This window comes from Drosophila bipectinata, chromosome 2L, assembly GCF_030179905.1.
Source record: "Drosophila bipectinata strain 14024-0381.07 chromosome 2L, DbipHiC1v2, whole genome shotgun sequence".
Taxonomy (NCBI): domain Eukaryota; kingdom Metazoa; phylum Arthropoda; class Insecta; order Diptera; family Drosophilidae; genus Drosophila; species Drosophila bipectinata.
The window spans coordinates 21,994,264-22,019,419 of NC_091736.1; the positions used below are offsets into that span (position 1 = coordinate 21,994,264).

The 25,156-nt window shown below is 39.2% G+C and overlaps 4 protein-coding genes across 10 annotated transcripts; 2 read left to right on the top strand and 2 right to left on the bottom strand.

Moving 5' to 3' along the window:
• Nucleotides 1-1,315: 1,315 nt before the first annotated feature.
• On the bottom strand, nt 1,316-4,372 carry LOC108127132 (uncharacterized). 2 transcript variants are annotated; one of them, XM_017243989.3, is made up of 4 exons: nt 4,066-4,372; nt 3,904-4,006; nt 2,177-3,137; nt 1,316-1,789 (listed from the first exon to the last, which is right to left on the bottom strand). In XM_017243989.3, exons 1-4 carry the CDS (start codon nt 4,245-4,247, stop codon nt 1,434-1,436), a joined length of 1,602 nt encoding a protein of 533 aa, XP_017099478.2. In that variant the 5' UTR covers nt 4,248-4,372; the 3' UTR covers nt 1,316-1,433. The 2 variants fall into 2 exon arrangements, with proteins under 2 accessions (XP_017099478.2, XP_017099477.2); XM_017243988.3 differs by having other exon boundaries at nt 1,316-1,809.
• Nucleotides 4,373-8,772: 4,400 nt separating this feature from the next.
• Nucleotides 8,773-15,311, bottom strand: LOC108127094 (seminal metalloprotease 1). 2 transcript variants are annotated; one of them, XM_070277232.1, is made up of 3 exons: nt 15,201-15,311; nt 9,426-9,607; nt 8,773-9,356 (listed from the first exon to the last, which is right to left on the bottom strand). In XM_070277232.1, the coding sequence occupies exons 1-3, from the start codon at nt 15,305-15,307 to the stop codon at nt 8,809-8,811; spliced, it is 837 nt and encodes a 278-aa protein (XP_070133333.1). In that variant the 5' UTR covers nt 15,308-15,311; the 3' UTR covers nt 8,773-8,808. The 2 variants fall into 2 exon arrangements, with proteins under 2 accessions (XP_070133333.1, XP_017099421.2); XM_017243932.3 differs by lacking the exon at nt 15,201-15,311 and having other exon boundaries at nt 9,426-9,645.
• A 359-nt stretch (nt 15,312-15,670) lies between these two features.
• On the top strand, nt 15,671-22,924 carry Or35a (Odorant receptor 35a). 5 transcript variants are annotated; one of them, XM_070277227.1, is made up of 5 exons: nt 15,671-16,552; nt 16,662-16,761; nt 16,815-16,993; nt 21,930-22,167; nt 22,236-22,924. In XM_070277227.1, the coding sequence occupies exons 1-5, from the start codon at nt 15,671-15,673 to the stop codon at nt 22,790-22,792; spliced, it is 1,956 nt and encodes a 651-aa protein (XP_070133328.1). In that variant the 3' UTR covers nt 22,793-22,924. The 5 variants fall into 5 exon arrangements, with proteins under 5 accessions (XP_070133328.1, XP_070133332.1, XP_070133330.1 ...); XM_070277231.1 differs by lacking the exon at nt 22,236-22,924 and having other exon boundaries at nt 21,991-22,129; XM_070277229.1 differs by lacking the exons at nt 21,930-22,167; nt 22,236-22,924 and adding an exon at nt 20,714-20,915.
• Nucleotides 22,925-23,375: 451 nt separating this feature from the next.
• LOC108127090 (seminal metalloprotease 1) lies at nt 23,376-24,366 on the top strand. The gene is made up of 2 exons (XM_017243928.3): nt 23,376-23,601; nt 23,663-24,366. Exons 1-2 carry the CDS (start codon nt 23,385-23,387, stop codon nt 24,208-24,210), a joined length of 765 nt encoding a protein of 254 aa, XP_017099417.1. The 5' UTR covers nt 23,376-23,384; the 3' UTR covers nt 24,211-24,366.
• The last annotated feature ends 790 nt before the right edge of the window (nt 24,367-25,156 follow it).

Here is a 25,156-nt window from a genome sequence, read left to right on the forward strand (position 1 = left end):
TTTTCCAGAAATTTTTATGAGAAAGAAAGTTTTTCACATTTTATTATAGTTGACATTTATGACATTTTGTGGCAAATTCAAACATTAGTGTTAATGAAGTCTCCATAGATTTTGCCCAGTGCATGACTGCGTTTATATTTTTTGTAACAGCATGCGTTTTTTTGTCATTGCAATATAACTCGAACTTTTCTTCTTTCTTTGTATATACAAACATACATACGAACATTTATGTATATTTATCCTATTCTCGTATCTGGTTGGTTGCGGCGCACTATGGGGCTAACTACTTTTTGTGGCCTTAAATAATGCCAGTAAATTGAAATATATATTACACTGAGTTTATATCTAACTAAAGGGACCTAAAACGGTAGTATAGAAAAATAGGCGTGTCAGCGCCCGCGCCGCCCACAAAACCTGAATGTTTTGCACGTTTTTGAAGCTAGACCTTTCAAAGAATACACCCAATAACAGAAACAAACCGATCAATTCCTTCAATAGACATAAAAAAAAACGTACTACACGTACCACTAATTCGACTGTATATAAAATATTTCAAATTTAAATCCTTTTAGTTCACAATTAAATTTGTTAAAAAACGCCATAAATTTGCTTGTCATCCATGCGTTATTTTTTCGTAATAACAGTGGCATGATAACTTTTTTAATATGAACCATTGAAGCTGAATGCCGTGATTAGACCCTTATTTTAAGGACTTTGAAAAAATGACTTTTGGCCACAAAAAGTGGTCCAAGGTTTCTATGGGCCACGAACCCATAGTGCGGCAGTTGTTTCTTTGGAGACAGTTTTGCTGCGTTGCAGTGCAAATTGTTGGGTTTTGCTTTGCTTTTTTTCTTTTATATTCTTACTGGATTTTTTCTGCGGTTATATTTTCGTTTGTGTTTTTCGATTTGTCGGAAGACATCCTGGGGCGTGGGGCGTTTGCCTGGGTCCTTAGCCAGAAGACCCCACTCTTTTTCCGCGTTTCAGCATTTATTTGAGTGTGTAAACTTTTGCTACTTGAATTTTTTGGTGATTTTCCTGTGGCAGTTTCACAGTTGGTCCTGCGCAACTTTGATAGTTTTGTCAAAAGTTTTTATTGCGATTTGTTGCAGCTCCAAGTCCAAGTCTTGTAAAAATAATGCTCATCCAAAAAGCAAAAAGGCTGGAATTCCCCAATATATATTTTTGTGTGAGAAGTTTCGTAGAACATGGGGCCTTGAGCTTGCCACAATGTCCTTCTACTATTTAAAGCATTTTAAGTGGTGATATGTAAAATGGAGAAAACTACTTCAACCAGTATTCATGATTGAAGAAATTATTTCTAATACAGAGTTTATTAAAAAAGAGGTATATACGGGAAGAGCAATATCTAAGATTATTTATTAAATAGTGGGAATAGTATTATCCCGTGAGGCATCTCCCATCACTTGTTATCACAATTCTCGATGACCACAACGTCGCCGTAATTCGGAGGGGGAGTCTCTGGCCTGGGCGCTCTGGCCGTTGTATTCGGGGCCGTGGGGTGACGACTTGGCTCCCGATCGCGACTGCTGAACAGGTTGCTCCGGCTCAGGCGCCGGATGAGGGTGGCTGTATTTTGATTGATGGTCCGGACGTACTGGCTCCGAGCCGGGCGGCCAAAAAGCCGGGACACAAAGTTGTCCTGTGGTCCGTAGGGTTGCCGAACCAGCGTGCGCGAAGGAATTTGGCTTCGTGTTCGCTGGGGGTTGGAACGTCTCGGATGGCGTGTTCTTTGTGGTGTCCAGGTGTGAATAGTTGGTAGGCTTTCCTGTGAGATGTCCAATGGAGCTTTAACAAAACAGCAATAAAATTAACGAAAATAGCTAAACAGCGAAAAAAACGAAAATCTAAGATAACGTTTTGAAGGTGACATTTTAAAAAATATGAATTTAAAATTTAAAGCCAAATTTAGTTTTTAACTTATGTATGTTTAACTGTCTAGAAGGATTTCGAGTTTAAGAAAGCCGACAGATAAATTAGTTCCTGCATATATCTATATTTGAAAAATATAACCATAAGAACCATTAAATATTAAGGTACACCCAATGTTTATGAAATGTGATAAGCCAAAGGATTATGAAAAAGTCAAATCTATTTTGCTTTTGGATGTGTAATTGGCTAGAAACGTTTTTAAATATATTCAAAACAAACTCACCAGAATCTTCGCCGACCACTTCCTGGCGAGTTTTTTTCTTTCGCATCTCACAGCAGCTTTTGAGGCAGAGGGCAAAGGTAATAATGAATATGATCATGCAAGCCCCTGTGGCTCCTCCCACCACAAAGGCCAACTTGAGGTCGTCCTCGTCGTAGGTGTGGGAAGGGATAATTTCGTCGTTGAACTGTGAACCTCCTCCGGCAAGGAGCTCGTGACTAACTCGCTCCAGGCAGGTTTTGTACCTCATGCAGAGCTTTTCTCGGCTTCCTTCGCAGACGTCGTTCAAAGACGCCGCTTCGCCGTCGACCTGTTCACTGCTGTCCTCCTCGCTGGAGTCCAGCTCCCGCCAGATGGCCACCACGGATTGAGGTTCTGGGGAGGAGGAGTCCGAGTGCTGTTGCAGGCGCTCCGATTTTCGGACCGGGGAGAACAGGGTTCCCACATCCTCCGACTGACTGGAAACCACCTCTTCCTTCTGTTCACAAGAACTCAAAAATATCTCCACCCCACGCTGCCGTAGACTGGCGGCCACCTTAATGAGTGCCCGGTCGCAGTTTAAGGGGTTCTCTTCCACATTCAGCGAAGCCAAATACCGCGGGGCGTGGAAATCCGTTGCACTCAAGGTCAGCAGCATGTTTTGAGCCAAATCCAGCTGCCGCAGTTGTGGCAATGCACTGAGGAGCTCATTGCCCAGCTGGCTGACCTGCGAGTTTCGCAGATTCAGAGAGCGCAGGGAGGGGCTCCTTAGCAGAGGTCCACTCCCCAGGCTAGCCAGCTTGTTTCCCTCCAGGTTTAGTTGGACTAGCTGGGTATTGGACTCCAGAAGGTGCTCGTCCACCTGCTCCAAGCGGTTGTAGGACAAGTCCAAGTGACGGAGCCGACGGAGCTCGGAAAAAGCGTCCGCATACAAGGTGTGAATGGAATTGTGGGCCAACGTTAAATTGAGCAGGTGGATGTTCGACTGTACAGAAGAAGAAAATGGTTTATATAAATGTGTCTATTAGATTGGGAAATATCTGAATTTAGTTGATTAAAATATTTGTTGTTTGTAGCCATTAATGCAAATAATACCTGGAGTACGATTTTCCTTTTTATAGTCACACACAATTTTATTTATCCATGATCAGTGGCTTCCTTAACCAGATAAACTAACTATACATTTACTTATTCCGATTTAACTTCTATATTTCCAAAATGTTTTCTGAATATTTGTCTTTTCTTTTCGTAATCGTAGTCTTTTGGTTTAATTGCAAATTAAAAATTAATATTATTAAAATAAAACTAAAAAGGTCATAATTGATGTTTCCGACTATATCAATCACGGTAATCTTTTTTGGCAGATAACGGCCACCCTAATGGTTGATTGAACTAACCTTACAAAAAATTGATATTTGTGTTACTTTACTACATATTTTCGTACATACATACTTTTTCGTTTGAAACAAGACATTATATTTTTAAATTTTGTTTTTGTTGAATACTTTGTTTCTTTAATTATTTTCCATCTAAACTTTTGCAGAAATTTTTTTTTTTAAACACGATTTTATAATTATTTAATTTTATTGATGCGGATCTTACTAATTAACAATATTTCACAAGAATAAGGTATAAAAATATACCCAAAAAAATATTTATATTAAAAGGCTTTAAAAACGCACCAATGATGTACTTTCGAGTGTAGGTTACAAACATTGTCTTGGCAACCACTCACCCACTTATCGACTTACTTGGAACGAGTCATCCTCTATGCTGGTTATATCATTATAGCTCAAGTCCAAAAGCTCCACAGACTTGGGCATTTCTATATTGGGGCTTATCAGTCGCTTCGCACTGCACAAATAATTCACAAAACTATTAAACTTTCTAGTCAAATGTTTGTCAATACTAGCCTGCAAATTGCTCTATTTCGCTGGAGATGAAAGTCACAGTGGCAAACTTTGGGGCAGAGGGTAAGGGACTGCGTCTTGCTCCTGCAAACTTGAAGGACGACGCACAGGATGAGGCCCACGTAGAGCAAGATCTGTTTGATGCCCAGCCACATCTTGGGTTTTATAACGCATTGCAGTGCCATAGGAAAAATCACTTTCTTTAGCTGGAAAGGGTTCAACTAAAGTGTTTTTCCATATTTGTAGATTTTGTGTGTCTCTTTGTGTTGTTTTTGAAATTCCTGCTTATTGTGGACTGGTCTAGCGCCTGGAAAACGACCCTCAACATTCCCGCCATGACTAACGATGCACTACCTTCCCCTGGTAGGGAATATTGGTCTAGTAAAGAAATTGCTTTTATATACTAGTAACTGAACTATTCTCACGTCTTAAATGCCCGATTTGGTTACCTGTTTTCCAGTATGATAAGATAGCTGATTTCCCTCTTATCTAATCAGCCGAACTGGCTTTAATCGTTTTTAATGGAAGGGAGTCGGTGTCAGGTTTGAGTGTTCACTTGTTTGAAAAACGATATTGAGAACTGATCTTGCCATAAATATAAATAGGTCATTCCATCTTAGTTTCGGTAATTTTAGAGCAAGTATGATTTTTTAAGCGAATTAATAATAAAACAGTAAATCTTTTAAGCCGATAGCTGAACAAAGACGGAAAAAGCATTTAAAACGCATGTAAAGCATTTAAAACGGGGCAATAATTCTAACCCTCTAAGCTGCATTATAAAAAAAAAATGTTGTGTAAATTTTGTTAAATCCTAAGTCGTAAAAAACCTAGAGACGTAGAGCACAAGTATATAAGGTTATAAGGTTATATTGTAGGTTACAAGGTTATATTGTAATGTAAGTAACATAGAAAGGAATCATCTCCAACTCCATAAAGTTCATTTTTCTAGCAGAGATATGTCGCGGTTGAAACGATCCGCGTGCGGATATAGCGTCCGCGTGCACCATACACAGCAGGATAAGTACAAATTTTCAGTGTGCGTTTGATCTGAAGGAGTGATATTCTAAATCCTGAGTGATATTATTGTTTTCCTTATTCCATTATTCCTTATTACTTATACATTGCAAAAGTTTATCAGTGTGTGAGATATTTGCTTAAAACCAAATGGATTTTCATTTACTAAATTGGTTTCAGGGGTACATTGAAGTCTTCTGACAAGATATTTTACTTTATTATCTTCTCAATCCGACAATCCATTCAAAAGTTATTCAACAAGAATATTGTGAATAACTTTTGAAGGGGTTTGTGCGTTTTAGAGCCCAATTTGATAAGAGACCAAAAGCCAAATTATTTTTTTTTTAAATTTTGATAATACTACAACGATTTGTTGTACCTTGGAGATATTCCTTGAGATGTCGCCACTTTAATCCGCTAACTCCGCTAGCTTCTAACTTCCTGCAGCCAACTGTGTACAGCAGTGATACGTTGCGCTACATATATGTATGTAAATTAAAAAAATTGTATATAGTATGTATACAAAAATAATATAAAAGAATATTTGACATGTGCAAGAAACATTAAAAAAAAATACAAACACGTTCCGTGTAAAAAAAATATTCACTGTTTAGTTGTATATACCTGTACTTTTTGTTAGCCTCAAACCATGAATCGTTGGTACAAATCTATGCAAGACAAATAAAATGCAACGTCGTGCATAGAAGTTGAAATTGAGTAATATTTTCACTTAGGGACTTAATAATTTAGGAAAATAAATTTTCCGATTCTAATTTGCCGATTTGAAATGAAAAATTTATTTTTATCCATTCGCGTTGCTTGGTTTGTTTAAATTTTTTGAAAGGCTGACCAGACTAAAATACCTAATTTTACACGGCTCTCTACTAAAATCAAATTACAAAACATATGTATGTGTCGTATAACTCTTTCGGGACGGAGTTTTATTTAAAACCCAAGATAGTTGTGGCAAAGAATTTTCTTATTATCAAAAAACTGCATACTTAAAAATCCTTAAATCGTCCGTTTATCCTGGGATATATAATCCCCATACGTATTTTTGGTGGGGCATATTATCCCAATATGTATTTTCGGTGGGACACATTATCCCAATATGTATTTTTGATGGGACATATGTATTTGTATAGTGTTGTATTACCCCAATAAAATTTAGTTTTCTTTTCGACACCTGAAATGTTGATTGAGATTGATGTTGAGCCCAAAAAATTCTGTATAACTTACAATTTATTAGTGACTAACGCTTACTAAATATATTTTATATTATTTTTACTATTTTTCTCACAGAGTAGCCGCAAATAGTTTGCACTTTAATGCTTACACATGCGTTTTTCCAAATTTTGGGTGCAAATTGGCAAAATTTAACAGTTACATTGTAAACAAGAAAGGAAAGCTAACTTCGGGCGGAGCCGAAGTTTATATACCCTTGCAGTTAAAACCGGATATATATCGCAAACATCGGATATAGTTGGTCGATCCTTATGATTACATTATAATAAAACCAATTTACTAAAATACAAAATCTAAAAAAAGTCGCAAACTTCTATCTTCAAAAATACGAAAGTTGATATTTCTACCAAGTACCATTTCCGATCGTTCAGTTATATGGCAGCTATAGGATATAGTCGGCCGATCCTTATGAAATTTGGCATGTCGTGATAATTTGCCAAAAATAGCTCTCGTGTCAAATTTGAACTCTCTAACTCTAAAAACACCAAAGTTATACCATTTCCGATCAATCAGTTATATGGCAGCTATAGGATATAGTTGGCCGATCCGGGCCGTTCCGACTTATATACTGCGTGCAAAGGAAAGAAGGGTGTGTGCAAAGTTTCAAGACGATAGCTTCAAAACTGAGAGACTAGTTCGCGTAGAAACGGACAGACAGACGGACAGACGGACAGACGGACATGCTCAAATCAACTCAGGAGGTGATCCTGATCAAGAATATATATACTTTATAGGGTCGGAGATGTCTCCTTCACTGCGTTGCACACTTTTGGACAAAATTATAATACCCTCTGCAAGGGTATAAAAAGACACTTAAAGCTGCATTTGGGCAGACAACCCATAAATATAGACAACCCATTTCATACAACGAAAATGGACCCAAAAATTTCTTGTGACAGGCCCCAGCAGGCCCCAGAGCGAAATCTTACTATCTTTCTTACGCTCACCGTTCGTTCATCTTACCCTCATATTCTCATTGAATGATTTCGGTTTCTCAGGTCGTGAAAGGAGCGCGATGAAGAAGGTTGGCCTGCGCTTGCAAGCGCTTGGATTGATCTTTGTATGTATGCGTGTCACCGATTCACATACACGGATGTATGCGTGCGTGCGATTTCGTTTCGAAGCCAGCGCACAAAATTTTGATTTTTCTAACTTTTCAGGCTTGCTACCCTAACGAAATTCGCGTATTCGTTATTGGGTGAAATGACGAAAGAAATTATATTAAATTTGTAATATTTCACATACATTTTAAATTTATTTAGGAATAAGATTAGGTAGAAATGTTTTGTATATACATACAAATTTTTACGAATCATTAAAAGTCAATACACTGAGAAAGGAACAGGGTATATTTCAGTCGACATCACTTAAAACACCGATTGCTTTTAGGTTTTTGTTGTTTTGCATGTGAATTGTGCTTGCACCCTATTCACCCTACGGATGAATGCTTTTTAGGGGACCGGACAGCAAAAAAATATATTAAAAAATGTTGGTAAAAATCATGGTATACATAAACCATTTTCCATATAGACGGGTTAAAATCTTGAACCTGTGGATTACGAAGACTATAAGAGATATAATTATCCGATTTGGCTCTTTGACTCGTAAGGTATTTGCGCAGATCATGTTTGTGTCGCCGCTCCCAAAACGGAAATCATGTTATAGGGCCAGTTAATTTTTTGGAAATGTATTTTTAGAGGAGTTATAGACTTTTAAGTCTGCTTTTCTTCTGAATTGGTTGAAGGAACGTTGGGGTTATAGGAGGGCTTCGGTTGTTTATTTACCAAGCGCAAAAGTACGGAATACAAATTTTTTTCTGAGAATGCATACCTTTAAAGTTTAAAATTTAAAGGTTAGTTTAAGTTTGACTGAAAAAGATGAGTACCGGGTATAATATTGTCGACTATAGCGGTCCTTTCTTGTTATACCCTTGCAAAGGGCATTATAATTTTGGTAAAAAGTGTGCAACGCAGTGAAGGAGACATCTCCGATTTGACAAAATAATATTTTTGACAAAATAATAAGTACGACATCCCAAATTTCTTAAGGATCTGCCGACTATATCCTATAGCTGCCATATACTGAACAATCGAAAATGACCCAACTTTCGTGACCCAAGTTGGAACTTCGTACAGATTCTTTTTTTGGTCAGTCGATACAACTACCAAATTTCATAACAATCAGCCGACTACATCTTACAGCTGCCATATAACTGAACGATCGGAAATGGTATTTGGTAAAAATACCAGCTGTGATATTTTTTAAGATAGAAGCTTGGAACTTTTTTTAGATTTTGTATTGTAATAAACGTGTTATATTATGATATTCTCATAAGGATCGGCCAACTATATCCAATGTTTGGGATATATATCCGGTTTTAACTGCAAGGGTATATTAACTTCGGCCCGAAGTTAGCTTATCTTTCTTGTTTATTTTGGATAAAGTTTCAAATAATGTGACACAAAATCAAATTTTTATTGCATTAATTTATATTTGAACGGGACACTTGTACATGGTATTAAGCCTGTTAACGTCGGTCTCGGTCATAATCAGGCGCTGACCCATCAGGGGTTGTCCCTCTGGCTTAAGGGCCACAATGGTGGGCTCCCCGTTAATCGAAAAGGCCATGGAGCTGTAGTGCAGAATACTGCCATAGTCGTAGACCTGATCAAAGTCTTCCACCTCGGAGGCCTCATACTTGACAAAGTTTTTTTCATGCCCTTCCGAAATATTCTCCTCTACGATCTTTACGTATTCGTCTCGATTTGGGGAGCACTGTTGGTGATGGAAGCCCAGAGTGTGGAGCAGTTCGTGTTGAATAGTGCCCAACTTAAAACACCCCAAGTCCAGTTTATTGGGCTTCAGCTTAACCGTTCTTATGCCTGGCTGATAGCCCACTTTGGAACTACATCCTGTGAAGGAAGGTATCACAGTAACGTAGTTTTCGTCCTCTTCGGTGGCAGGTTGGAAACGAATGCATGATGTTCGCTGAATTATTTCCATGGCGAGCTCAATGTAAGCTACTTGCGGAGCATCTGTTATTTAAAAATTATTAAAAATTACAAAAAAATTAGAAATGGTACGATAAAGATGATGAAACACACCAAATTCTTCTGAAATAGTATAAGGAACTGTAGCGTTTGGCCAGCGTCGCGTCTCAGAAATCTCTCCGTTCCGGGTGAAGTCCACCTCCATATCGCCCTGGAAGTATCCTGCCGTCAATTCGGGATCAGTTTCCTCATAACTACCTTTAAAGGGAGCCGCAAGAACTGGAAAAAGACAGAGACTGCCCAGCAGAACCACGTTAATCCACGCTGCTATCATGTTCAACTAAATTAAAAATAAAGTCCGTCTAATATATAGGCTATTATCGCCAAACGCGGCTCCTTAATCCTCTACTTGTGATTGATTGCTATTAATCATAAATTGGCGATAAGCATTGGCGGACCTGTTTTATGACATTAGTACCAAATAAGCTAATCTATGTAAATTTAATGACAGGTAATAACCACTAAAAAGACTCACAAGACATTTGCCAAGAAAAATTTATATTTTACAAGTGTCTAAAGATTGAAAAGACTTATGCTTGTAGTAGTGGGACTCGGTCTCGGTGATAATCAGGCTGACTTTTAGAGTTTAGACTCCTATAACACCCACGCAGTTCAAATTTGTTTCAAATTCTTTCACGCCTCCTTCCGCCCCCACAAATCGCATATTTCTGTAGCGTAAGTACAGGAAGGTTTTATACATGGTTTGGGATTTTCGAAAAGTTTAGGGGTATATTGTAGTCGTGTGAATGTGTTTAACATAGAGAAAAAATCATTTCCGATCACATAAAGTGTATATATTCTTGGTCAGCATCAGCCGAGTCGATATAGCCATGTCTGTCCGTCTGTACGTCCGTCCATTTGTCTATCTGTGGATATCAGTGGATCTCAACGAGTGATGAACGCGTGGATCTTAGAGACTATACCATAAGAAATAGAGCTGTAGAATTTAGCATGGAGACTCCTACAATGCCTACGCAGATCAAGCTTGTTTAAAATGTTTGCCACGCCCTTGCCCGCTCCCACAAATTGCGAATTGCTGTAGCGCCAGTACAGGATGGCTCTTTGAAAAATGTTTGACGTCAAACTATTTCTTTAGATAATATACATATACATATATGAAAAACTAATTTTATCCAAATCGGCCGATATTTAGAGAAGATGTACCTACATACATATATACATATACCCCTTTTCCCATACAAACAGGATCAAATTTTGAACGCGTCTCTAAGACTATAAAAGATGAAACTACCAGATTTATAACTTGGAGTCGTATGGTATCCGCGCAGATCAAGTTTGTGTCAAAATTTTTCCACGCCCACTCCCGACCCCAAAACAGAAATCTATCTCATTGTAGCGCCAGTTAGTTATTGTGTTTTGAAAATGTTCCGATGCCAAGCTGTTTCAATGGCTAATCAGCACTTACCAATCAAAATTCAGTCAAATCGGATTTTTAGAGGAGTTATAGACTTTTAAGTCAGCTTCCCTATTGAATGGGTAGTATGGCCGTATGTTGGTAGTATGGCCGTGCCCTCAAGTTTGTTAAAAGTTTGTTAAAGTTAAAGTTTGCTAAGAATCCATACCTTTAAAGTTTAAAGGTTAAAGTGTGGGTGAAAGAGATGAGCACCGGGTCGAATATAGTCGGGAAACTCGAATTGGTGGCCGAACTAAATGCGATATTAACAATATATACCCGATCTTAACTGCAAGGGTATATAAATACGGACCGTGCATAGCACAGCGTTTCTTTCTTGTTAATCTTTATCTTATTCTATATGTTTTGAATTTTAATCTATACGTTTACTATGTCTTTGTCTTATTAGACCTTTATCCATTGAAAAGTCTCTCATTGAAAAGTCACCATAGAATATTTTTCTTCTGACAACTTTCGTTTTTTGACTTTATTGGGATCTGTAACTTTCAATTTCAACATGTTTCAAAATATATTCATCAAGCACTTGTTCAACTCAAATTCATTTATTGAGGCTTAAGCACAAACGTATCCTTAAATAATGAAGCTCGAGACTACTTAGCTCTACAGCTTGCACTTCCGTGTGGTTACAGTTTCAGGACCCAGTTTCGATGTACAGGCTGGATGCCCAGTTGTCCACTTGCCTGGAAACTACATCATGGGCCCCTACTTTCCGTCTTGACCAGCTTACCACTTCGCTTCCGCATTTGGTTTGTTGGCTTTAATTTATGGCACTGGCCCAGACGACTCAGAGCTTCAGACTGAGACTCTTAATGGAGCTGCGAAATTTGCGGAGGCTTCTGTCAGTCACACGGGGCGTGGCTGGTGGTCATCTCATCAGCTTTTTTCCCGGATTGAAACTTTCCACATTTTCACCCTTCCATCGAACGATCGCCATAATGTTAAGCAGAAAGGAAAACTTTCCTGCACACACACTTGCACAGATCTTTTCGCCGGGATTTTTCACTTTTCAGCCAGATAGCTGCTGGACCGTCGGAAATAGTTAACTTGTATATGCATTTCAAATCGGAAAGTTTCGCATTCAAACTTTATTAAAATTACGATGGCCGATGGCCGTCTAATTGTGCCAGTTAGATTTTTCCTAACTCGAAACGAATTTTGCTCGTTCACTCTTTTCTGTTTTGCAATTCAACGATTGAGTCAAAAATCCCGCTTAAGGGTTTGTCCTTTTGGTTAAACGTAATTTGAAAATTTTTGATTGGCCCTGCAGGCCGAAAATTTCTTAAAGTTATTATTACAAAAATAATATGTACTTTGACGGGACATGTCATAAAAGAAGCTGAGCCCTTTGTAAATTATCTTACATTTCACATAATAAAAATTCCATAAATAAATTTGCAAGTGCATATCATTTTCCCCCCACGCAGAAGCGAATGTGGTGCAAGTCCACCCACACTCCTACTTTGGCACATTTGCATTGTTGTTCCGAGTGCCGGCGCCTTTCTGTGGCATCCATTCCCAGTCCCCGCACTAATGACCGACATTGCTTCCTAATTACAAAAGTTTTGCATGCACTTGCTCCCATAGGGTAGAGGGTCGAATTTCTGGCTGAAAATGCAAAAAATTAAACAAAAACTTTTAAGTTTATTTTATTTCCTTTATTTAATGTTTGGGCGCTTAAAGTTGGACTTTTCATTTGGTTTTTAGTGGCTCTAACTAACGACTCCATTAACCCAAGGCAGCCGCAATACACATGTTTGGTCAGCAAAGCAAAAAATGGAACAGAGATGCCCGGGAGGAATGCCGAAAAAAGAATATTGCGCAAAGCCCGTTGAGGAGGAGCTCTCAGGACATTCCAGTTGCACATATGTCATGTGACACATGTGCTGACCCGGAACTGAAACTGGCCGAAGCCCACTCCCGTCCCATTTACATTCCGGAACCCGATCCAGTGTCGGGGACGAGTGTCTCCCACATCTCGGGCCAGGGCCGAACTTAATGATAAACAATGCTTGCGGTCAGTTTAACATGCCGCGCTATTACCCTGCCACTCAGCCGCTCCTCCGCCCTCTTCACTATCCACTTGTGGCACTTGCCACCGCTCCCCGCATGGATAACGAGTGGACAATTTACACGCTGAAACTGAACTGCAGTGGGCGCCCATCTGGCGGGTGGACTAATTGATACCTCAGTTCTTTGGGGAAACGCGCTAATGTGAAGCCATCGGCGCCTTGTCCAGGCTCAGAAAGTAAATTCAAAACTAGGAGTTTAATATAACCTGTTTTTTTTTCAAATTAGTATAGTGATTTTAACAATATATCAAAGAACTATTAAAAAAATGATGAACAGACTTTTGAACTTTTTTTTATTGGCCTTTCTTTCCAAAGGTAAATCCAATCTAGAAATAAGATAAGTCTAAAATATACTATTATAACCTGGAAATATTTAATAGAAAAACACAATCTTAGCATTTTTAAGCTTAATCAATGTTTTATTGATTATTTATTGTTTATTTTGTTTATTTATTTGTCATTTTTTTAATTTTCCCTAAAAGTTAAAAGTTTTAAACCATAGGTCCGAGATTCCCAAGAAAATCTTTGTTTGCAGTTCCTAGCAAAGGAAGAATAAGAACAAACGAAAAAAACAACATGCTTAAAAGAGCAGTAAATGCGAATTTATCCACTTGCTGACCAACGCAGCCCTCAGTCTCTCTTCCAAAATCCCTTCTGTTAGATTCCCAAAGGGGCGGGTGAGGAAGGGAGAAGGGCAGGTCCACAGAATGGCACTGAACTGGCGGACACACGCACATCGTAAAGTTTTAATCGGATGTTGTCCAGCTTTACATGACGCCATCTACTGGCTTAGAGTGCAATATCCTGTGGCACGCGATAACATCGAGCAAAAGAGTTGGGCGGCAGAAACAACTGACAAAGGACTACGGAAAACGGACAGAGGACAGGGGACATCGGAGAGGGAGGTGTAGGGGAGAATACGGGAATCCCACCCGTGTTTATGCGAAACGCCTGGGCACAGCGCTTCTGCCCCTTTTTGCTTTTTGACACAACCACGCGTAGGCAAGGATTCCGGACTGGGGTTCCTGCAGACGGAGTCCAACAACTCCATCCCAGGAACACAACGCCGGCACAGTTACAGATACAGCGGATTCAAAAGCGTTCGGCTCGAAAAAAATGGTGAGTTGTCTATTGCAATGCTAGGTGACTTCTATGGAAGGAGTACTATGAGGTAAAAGGTAACTATGAAGTATCTATGTAGACAAAAAAAAATATCAGTCAATATTTAAATAATCTTAAGTCTTTACACATAACATAACCAATATTGAGGCTGCATGTTGTGATTGCTGATACAAGGTCGATTAACCATGTTGACTAATTTTGATTTATAGTGTTACTTCCTGTTTGATAAATATTCGAATGGTCGGGAAAATCGCTTGACAGCTTATAATGTCGCCTGTCCGCAGCTAACTTCCTTGACTTGGTACTGAGGGTCGGTAAACTGCATAAACAATGCATGGTATCCTTTCAGGAAAGGGGATGCGAAGTGCCAGTGAAATGTGTGAGGTTCTGGTTGTTTCCTGGACTCGGTCAGTTGCTTTGGTGGACGCAGACTTTGCTGTTCGGAGTGGATCCATTCCGGTAAGTTGTATAGCACAAGCACCAAGCCGACAACCCACCAAACGATGCAACGAAGCTCGTTGTCATTGTCGTGACAGGAAATTAAGATGAATGTGGCAAGCAAACTACAGTTTCTTCGCCGGAGTTGCAACTACCCCGCTCCCACTGTGCTGTTGCCGTTTTTCTATTCGGTTAGACGCGGCAGAGACGGACGGCTGCCTCTTAAAATATTCATAACACAAACTGTTACCACTATCTCCAGTCCAGTTAGTTTACATGGGACGGGTATAAATTGGATCCCTGGGCATCGCAATCTCCAGAGTCGAGAGTCGCGCATTTGAATTAATTGATTTGTGTGAATTTGTTAACTGAGTTTTTCATAGTGGGAGAGTTCATAACTGAGTAAGCTTTGTGTGGCCGAATTCGACAAAGTATGCTGCTTCCGAGGATTGTTAGTCGTTCTTTAGCACTTTAATGGAAAAATACTCATAAAAATGCTATGTAATAAAGTTGAAAAAAATGACAGAATTCAAAACTTAAATAAAATAAACGTTTATGCATACAAAATGAATGGGTTCAGCAATTGGATCGATTTGGTTGTTTAGACTTTAACGTCCGCAGGCTCAAAAATATAAATTCACAGTATTAATAACTAATACAAAATGTGTTTAAAATACAATAACAAGAAATAAAATAATTATAAAATAGCATTCAGGCTTAAATAAAAAAATATTTTTTAATGGAAGGTAAGTAGATGTAAATTACCTCAAACGTTTCATATTCTTTTTAGTATTCTTTAAATACTGTAGAAACCTTTTAAATCTAAAAGGAAAACGATTCCAACTAGTAACAAAAGCAGTTAAATAAACCATATCTTAACATTTTTGGGGCCATTGTCAACTTTGTTATATCCATGTTTACATCATTAACCGCCTCCAACGATGTCTACAAATACAATCCATTTTTCATGGCGCTGCGATGTGAAAGTTGCGCCTCAAATATTTAAGGTCGAGCCATTACATCGCAAATGAGGCAATATTAATGTGAAACTTTCAAATGTTTCCGTTTGAAATGGTTCGGGGGATAATAACTTAATTGAGCCATCGCACGCATGGGAGAGTTCATTTAAAAGTTGAGAAACTGTCATCGTCTGAGCAACTCTAATCCTTGGGGCGCATATATAGAAGTCAGCCGGAGTCGGACGGCAGACACTATTCCACAGAGTGAGTTCCATTATGGTTCGTTACGTGCCCCGCTTGCCTGATGGCCAGAAGGTAAAACTTGCCTGGCCCCTGGCTGTTTTTCGGTTGAACCACATATTCTGGCCCTTGGATCCGAGCACCGGAAAGTGGGGACGCTATTTGGACAAAGTAATGGCTCTCCTCGGCTGCCTAATATTTCTCCAGCACAACGATGCGGAGCTGAGGTATCTACGGTTCGAGGCCTCTAATCGGAATATGGATGCTTTCCTCACCGGAATGCCCACATATTTGATCCTGGTTGAGGCTCAATTCCGGAGCCTCCACATTCTCCTCCATTTTGAGTCTCTTCGAGTGTTTCTGCAACGCTTCTATGCCGATATTTACATAGATCCGCGAAAGGAGCCGTTAATGTTTCGCTTGGTAGATGGCCAGATGTTACTCAACCGTTTGGTTTCAGCCATGTACGGAGCGGTGATAACTGGCTACCTAATTTCTCCAGTATTTTCCATAATCAACCAGAGCAAGGACTTTCTGTATTCCATGATATTTCCCTTCGACACTGAGCCCTTGCATGTGTTCGTACCTCTGCTCTTGAGTAATGTCTGGGTGGGCATTATAATAGATTCCATGATGTTCGGCGAGACCAGTTTGCTCTGCGAGTTGATTGTTCATCTCAACGGCAGCTATCTACTGTTGAAAAGAGACTTGGAGTCTGAGGCTCAGAGGATTCTGTCCAAGAGACACCGCCCCCACATGGCCAGAGAGCTCAAGGTTCTAATTATACAAACTTTACGGAAGAATGTGGCACTGAATCAGTTTGGCGAAAAACTAGAGCAACAGTACACAGTGCGGGTCTTCATTATGTTTGCCTTTGCGGCAGGACTTTTGTGCGCCTTGTCCTTTAAAGCCTATACGGTGGGTAATTAAAAAGCAAATAAATATGAAAATAATTTTGTAGAAAAAATTTTTGTGGAAATTACATTTATTTAAGTTTTCCTCTATATATTTTCTTTTTCTACTTCAGAATCCGATGGCCAACTATATCTATGCGATTTGGTTTGGAGCAAAAACTGTGGAATTGCTGTCACTGGGACAAATTGGCTCGAACCTGGCCTATACGGCAAGTAAAGCAAAAACATTATTTCGTACACTTATTAAAGATCCTCAATACAGACAGACTCCCTGAGTTCAATGTACTACCTGACCCATTGGGAGGAAATCCTTGAGCACTCCACCGATCCCCAGGAGAACCTGAGACTCCTGAAAATAATCAACCTGGCCATCGAAATGAACAGCAAGCCCTACTTTGTGACTGGATTGAAATATTTCCGTGTCAGTTTGCAGGCTGGCTTGAAGGTGAGTCTACGTCTGCAGGCTGAAACAAAACTATGCATGAGTTCTTTCTGACTCCCGTCTTCAGATTTTGCAGGCATCCTTCTCGTATTTCACGTTTCTCACCTCGATGCAGCGGCGTCAAATGAGCAATTAAATTATTCCGATTTTTAATGGCACATCATACACCATTCGCATTGCAATTGGCTTCTGACGCCCATCCCCAAAGCCTAGTCCACTGATACAAATGATTGCATATTAAAAGACAATTATTGCGAAATTAATTTTAATTAAATGAAATTGATAAAAGGTGCCGGCTCACACGCATCATTGACTTTTTCCTTCTTGGTCTTTTTGTGCATTTCTTTTTGCCAGTTGAGTCTGGGCGTGGGTATGTGGGTGTTCGGGTGCGGGTAGTGTATGTGTGCTTTCCCGCAAATATGCAATAAAATATTCATGATTTCTGTGCAACTCGAAACTTGCAAAAAGTTAATAAAACTTTTGCTTGCCTTTGCTTGTGCGTAATGAAATTAGAATATCACAAGCGACCGCAGATGAGAAAAAAATGAATAAAATAAAATTTTCAGTTTCCATGTTTTTCCTTCTCCGAAAATGATCAGCGACCATGAAGTCAGGCCAAATATATGTATGGATGCGCCCCAAAGGATCCTAGGCGCTTCGGTCGTGAGCCATAAATCTTCAGCGCATGGAGAAGATTCCTCCCACTATGTTTCAATTTCCTCTGGCACGAACATTTCGGTAAATTAATCCATTAAAGTTTTGCCATGAAAATGCAGAAAACTTTTCACATAAAGAGCTCTTCTCTCTCGTTCGCACTCATTTCCATCCCCTAGGACCCGGGTTCCGCCTCCGACTTCCGCCCATAGTTTCCTTGCGCAAAGCCGAACTTCGGCAGGTTCATTGATAATTAGACCCGTCTAAGCTCCGTCTCCCCTCAAATATATTGACCCGTTCCATTAGCCAATTTGTACTTCATTAGAGCCATGTTGTTGGTAGTCACAACAACGTCCGTTGGAGTTCCATTCCTGACAGTTCGCTGGAGGGTGGGTGGCTAATGACTTATTTTTGCACTGCCTATTGGAGCGAAAGGGTTACCGAATTCTGCTATTTGATCGGGCAACTCTAACGCTCACAAAAATATCCGGCCATTAAACCAAAAGACTTCTACAGTCAAAATCCAATAGATCTATCTTTCTATAATCTCCAAGATAAATGCACTAAAAAAACCGACAGAAGGGAAGGGAAATATTATACTCGGAAATGAGATCGAAAATCATTCCATCCCCATAAAATGATTTCCCAGAACACTGTGGACGGCAGTCCACGGGTGACGAACCGCAATGCCTTAGCGTGCCTTAAAGATACTATATAAGTCAAAGAACTAAAAATTTTATGCATTTGATTTGTAAGAATGATATACCAAGTAAAATAAAACCAGATAGCTTGTGTTCTAATGGCTTTTGATTTCTTCGAGAAATTGCGAGATCTTTAGCACCATGCGCACATAAATAGTTGAAAGCTGCTGCTAAAACTGGATGCTTGTAATCGTAATTAACATTTTATATAACTAGCAATAGTGGCGCCAAATTCGAAATGTTTTGGGAGGGGCGTTGACTTCACAAGCCCTTATCTTTCAGTCTGCCTGGGATCAACTTTGCACAAACCACTGAAAATTTTATATTTATGATTGTGTTGCCAACTCAAGCTAATCGCAAGACCAAAATGAACGCAGAGGGGATGTTGCACCCAGAGAGCTGGCTGGCAATGTATAGTGGAAAAAGTTTTGGCTTGTAATTATCATTAGCGATATTGTGTCTAAACTTTTTAAGCAGCGCGTGAAGCAACAGCATGCGAACTCCAAAAGAAAGAGGACCTTTCCCCTTAAACACCCGGAAAACTTCTAGTGAGCTGATTTGAAGGCCCTAAATCAATTAGACCGACAAGAAGAAACTTGTTAATTGCCAGATAAAGAACCCAATAAATTCTAGCCCGTGAAACGCGTCATTTAATACCACGTTTTTAACTACAACCGCCGCAAGCCTAATTAATTATAAATGCACTTTAAAAGTTTATTCGCCATTCTCACCAGAAAGTCGTCTGAAAAAATAATACAAGAAAAATATTCAACAACCTTTAAGCCAACTTTCGCCTTGCCAGAAAAAAAGCAAAGAACAGAAACGTGGAGAAAACCTGAAACGTGAAAGAAAGCCCATTCATGTGTGACTGCATTTGTCAGTCTCCGGCCCAGCGTCCTGGCACTCGCGTTCCTTGGCCCAGGTCCTGTGAGTTGTGTGCGTAATTATGCCTGAGATTATACCCACAGTCATGATGGTGGTTCTACAGTTGTCTGTCTCTAATATGGCATGGCAGCCTTCATTTCGTTCCATTTCGTCTTATTTCCTTGCAGCGTTGCTCAAACAAAAAACAATTCCACAAACTCAGTCTAAAAAATATTTAAAATTTTCAGTTCATTTTCAATTATTTTCATTACATCTACCACTAGACCCGAAAAAAAAAAATTTTGTTCGACGTATTTTATTAAATAGCTATACGGCTATCGCTAACTAACCGATAGTTTGGCTTCTTTTAAATGTTTAAAATGTCAGTCTTTTAATATTTTTAACTTTAAACGGCCATTTTGGTATATCTGGCGTGTGGATGTCGTCGCCGTCAAAAGTTTCTGTGGCTTTGGCCCCGCATCTTGGCTCAGAGCCGCTGATGTGTTAGCATTTGCTTTTCCTTTTAGTCGCTGCTGGCTTTAAGTAGAGGTTTAGAGATATTTTTTAGGGCTTGCCTTCGCCGTGTTGTTCATATACAGTTCTTGAGAAGCACTGGGAAAAAAGTTTCATATTTTATAAAATTATCTAAGAAGCTATAATATGTATATTTAAATGAAGGAAACCATCATAAAAGTGGTTATCAATATTGAGTATTGACTTTTGTGACAAATATGCAATGAATTAGGTATGTTTACAGAAATTATTTGCAATTGCTCTGATTGATGATTTAGGAAATAATGTCCATATATTAGAAGCTTTTACATTCGATTCTCAAACTTAGTTTTTGCGGTTATTTAAATGATGGACCTGTAAAACTAACATTGCAGTGCATGCCTGCTTAAGTATTTTCATTTCCCTTTAGCTCGTGCTGAAGCTGGTGGGTTTTGGCTTTTGCCTTGCCTCGTAAAGTCGCAGGAAGTTATTATCCTAAAAACTTTACCCCTGAGGGCAATACAAACAAAGACGTAGCAGGGCAACAAAGCGGAGCATTCATGTCTGACTATGAAACGGCGATGTCTGCACTCGCCCCAAGTCCATCCACCCACTTCCGCCCATCCGCCCGCCTCCGCCCCATACACACACATGCGTCTAGTTTGCTATGCATGAAAATAGAATGTCATAAAATTAGAACGATCATAAGAAGGGCGGGGAGCGAACGGAGAACAGAGAAGAGAAACACAAAGGAAGCCGGGAAAAGAAAGCGAAACGTGGCTCTCCAGCCAGCCAGCTGACTTTTTTACTGCTCTTGGCGAAAAGTTGATGGCGAGGCGTCCTAGTGGCCGCCTGAACCCATTAAATTCTCTTTATTATACCAGTAATATTTTCTCAAAATAAAAAACGGTAAAAATTCCCAAGACATTATCCGTTTATTTTGAAAATTTTATGAAAAATCCATTTTATGAATATTTAACAAATTTATTTTTTCTCTTGAACGTAATTATAGTTTTTTTTATTCAAGAAGACGCTTTAGGTAAACAAACATTTTATATGCGACCACCCCTTTTGGGAAGCTGGTAAAAGCTTCGATTCGGATGCCGACACCGACACCCAGGCCCATTTCCATACCGTCCTGTCCTGGATGGACGCTAGCCTGTCTTTGGTTGCAGCTAAAAAGGGAAGTGCACTGCTTGAATAAATTAAATGCTTACGACTTCCGTTTTGTGGGCAGGTAGCTATGGAGCAGCTTTGGCTCCAGCACAATTTGTACCATTAAAATCCCAAATATATGTATATACGAGTCCTTGTGTATCAGGCATGGATGGGGCGCAGAAGACGGGTCGCTTTACGCAGATAGTTGGTCCTGGGGCTGGGAAGGACTAGGGTTTGGGTTTTGGGTATGTTTTTTTGCAGCTTGGTTAGTTGCCCGGCGCGCTAATTTTTAATTACAACCACTAAATATTCAATTTTTAGCTGCCGGCTATGGCGAACACTTCCTCTACTGGACGGGCTTTTTATTTTGCAGATTAACGCGACCAGGAGGGCGTTCTTCTTGTTTCCTGTCAAGTGCAACAACTAGTTAGAATTGCAAATGCTGCGATTACTTTGTGGGAGGATACAGTCAGAATAGGTATATAAAATTATTCCTTAAAAAATTCCTTTTAATCCTGACGGAAAACCAAGTAGAACTACGCAAATTAAGCTCGGCTAGAAAAATAATGGGTCTAGGTTCTTACCAGTGTTAAATATATGTATATAATTTTTGCATAATTCTCAAATATAATCGACATATCATTAAATCATAGCTTTATTTAAAAAATGTTGATCTAAAACTATTTGAATAATCATTTTAGATAAAGATAAGATAAACGATAAGATAAAAGTATTCGTGTTGAAAAGAAACGGAAATTCATCTAATTAGCCACATTATGTGTTCGTTGTTAAAGTGTCGCCTAAAGAACAAATTAATTTTGGTTTTATATTCAAAATACTTGATGAAACTATGAAAGATATAACATTATTGAATGAGTGGATGCTTTCGTCCGAAAAGTATGCCACAAAGAATTTTGTTCTATGTGTTATACAACACATAGATTAAAACAATTTGCTAGCTCCCACTTAGTAGTGCCGAGGGTAAATCTAATCTTATTTAAGAATCATAAATAATATTGATTAGGCGTAATAATGCCCTTCTTAAAATGTATTTTAAATTCTCTAAACAGTTTTCATTAAAACGCCTTACACCCGACATGTACTATTACCATACACTATCTCTGATCTTAGTGCTAGTCACCGGGTGCAAAGCGGCACCGTTTGAGCGGGTGGAAACGGATCCAGAACTGACAGCTGGATATATAGAAGGGGACATGGTGCCCAGTGGATCGGGAAGGAACATTTGGCGCAATGAGACTTTCAGATGGCCCAATCGGATCGTCTACTATCACATTAATAGTTACATAGGTAAGGGTCAATATATAACTAGAGCCAAGTTACTAGATTTACCATTGTTTGTATTTTTTACCTAATAGACAAAGAGCATCGAAACCAAATTGTGAAGGGTATTCAAAAAATTGAGTCCGTTTCGTGTCTGACTTTCAAAGAGGCGACAACCGATCAGGAGTACTTTATAAACGTGACCTCAGAGGACGGAGGCTGTTTCTCCTATATTGGTTACCTGAATCGAGTTCAACAACTGAATCTCCAGAGCTACGAAATAGGAATTGGCTGCTTCCGTCTCTACACAATAGTCCACGAATTCCTACATGCCCTGGGGTTCTTTCACCAACAGAGTGCCGCCGATCGAGACGATTACGTCCAGATTGTCGAGGAGAACATCACCGAGGGGATGGAGTTTAACTTCGATAAGTACAGCGAGGCGACGGTTAATGATTTCGGAGAAAAGTACGACTACGACAGCGTCATGCACTACGGTCCCTATGCGTTTTCCAAAAACGGCGAGCGCACCATCAAGACCTTGGACGAAGACAAAGAAGACGCCATAGGTCAGAGGTTGCAGCTGAGTGAAACGGATATCAGAAAACTGAATGCCATGTACAGGTGTCCCCATGTGCAGGACTCGTTTTGAACGCTCCTTCGGTCTGCAAATTGGTCCTGTTGAGTATATAGTAGCTTAATGATGATAAATTTCGCACATTGTCATTTTCACCACATTGTTGTCTGTTCTTTGGATGAAAAATATAATCAGTATTTCGGTTTGCGATTTATTTGGGGATGAAATTTACCATAAATTGAAACTGCTTTTTGATACGAGCTGTGGGTTGTATATAAATGAAGATAAATTGGTTTGAGAAAATGGTATGTACGAGAACGTATGTGAACTCCTGATTTTTTAAAAATGGTTTTAATTTTATCCCAAAAGAGCCAAAATATGAAGATTTGACTTTCTCTTGAAATAAAACAATAAAGTAGGAATTTCCTGAGTTCCACTGGATTTCCTAAAGTCTGATTACTCGGCGTGAAAACTACCTCGCTTTAAGATTACGTATTCGGTTATAAACGCTTAGATAAGATCTTAGTGGTCATTCTTGGCCAATAAGCTGGCTATAGATAAGAGGTTCGGCAAATACCATAAATTATCCAATGTCAAAGAAAAGCGCCGGCTAATTTGACCACGGCGCTTCGAAAAACAGTTTTTTTCCGAACTTGGACCGGTTAACATGCAGACTTGGGCTTTCACGGTGGCTATTATTTTTCTGGCCAGCAGTTGCTTTGCCGCTCCTGCTAAGCAGGAGAGGATCGAGACCGATCCGGAACTGACAGCTGGCTACATTCAGGGGGATATGGTGCCCAGTCCCCAGGCTAGAAATGGGTTGCGCAATGAGACGTACAGGTGGCCAAATAGGATTGTCTACTATTATATCAACAGGAATATTGGTGGGTAAAAAGTATTAAATAACGATTTAAATTTTTAATGAATGCTGTGGAAAATTTACAGATACCGATCATCGCAACCATATTCTTCGAGGCATCCGAATCATTGAGCAGAACTCCTGCCTGAGTTTCAAGGAAGCCACCACGGACCAGGATTACTACATAAACGTCACATCGGAGGCCGGCGGATGCTACTCCTACGTGGGTCACCTGAACAGAGTGCAGCAATTGAACCTGCAAAACTACGATCTGGATGCTGGCTGCTTCCGCCTGGGAACCATTGTCCACGAATTCCTGCATGCCCTGGGATTCTATCACCAGCAAAGCACTTGGAACCGGGATGAATATGTCAGAATAGCAGAAGAAAATATAACCGAAGGCACTGAGGGAAACTTCAATAAGTACGACAACGAGACCGTTGATGATTACAACGAGCCCTACGACTACGGCAGTGTCCTGCACTACACGGCGTATGCATTCTCTAAGAACGGAGAGATGACCATCGTCCCGCTGCAGGAAGGAGCCGTCGAGCTCATGGGTCAGCGAGTGCAAATGTCCCAGTCCGACATTAATAAGCTGAACACCATGTACAAGTGTCCCCGAAAGATTTAAGATTTACGAAAGGACGTTGAGTGCCCAAAGGATAGTTAACCAGCTTAAATTATAAATACGATTTAGACTTGACACAAAGTTTGACCATATTAGCATGTTTCTTAATTTAAACAAATTTCAATGGAGTAAAAATAAATAAATGTTATGGAAGTGTTATTGATAATGCTAAATGGTAACCCCATTCTGAAACTATCTAATAAATAATATTGCGATTTAATTTAATGACTAAAAAGTCAACCCACAAAGTATGCTTGACTTTCATGACAAAGCCTGGCAAAAAAATATGTTTACAGGAATTGCCAAAAAATGTATATAAAATGTAAAAGTACTTATTCTTTTTATAAAATTTGAAAACAAAATAAGATTATTATTTAACAACATTTGAAGGCAAATATTATAAACCTTTTTGGATTATCCTAATAATTTATTGTTGGTTTCCGCAATTTGATCCCATGGTGACGCTAATGTTTTTATCTCTGGTTGTTTTTAAGAAATCGGCGTTTAAACATAGTTTTAGTTACTAAATACCCATGGCATGGATGAATAAATCCAATTCTCTTTTTCCTTGGAATGAAATTCAAATGATCCAAAAAACTAACTTGTTAAAATGTGTAAAGCTTTTCCGTATAAATAAACCCAAAACAAGAACTCGATTATGGAAGTCACAATTGTCGAAAAAATTCTGGAAAATAATTACGCTATTTTTATTGCAAGTCCCAGTACGAATGCTGATGAAATCGCAGTTGCTTCTTATAATGGCTACAATAAAACGAAAGCTGAAGCGAATTGTTGACCAACTAGAGATGAAAATTCTTCTACTATTGAATATGATAGTTACTTTTTTAGTTAACCTTCTAATTAAAAAAAAAAACTAAAACAAAAGAAAATAAATAGTTCAAACGAAAATTTTTTTAAATTTGTGAGTAAATATGTAGTCTTTTAATAA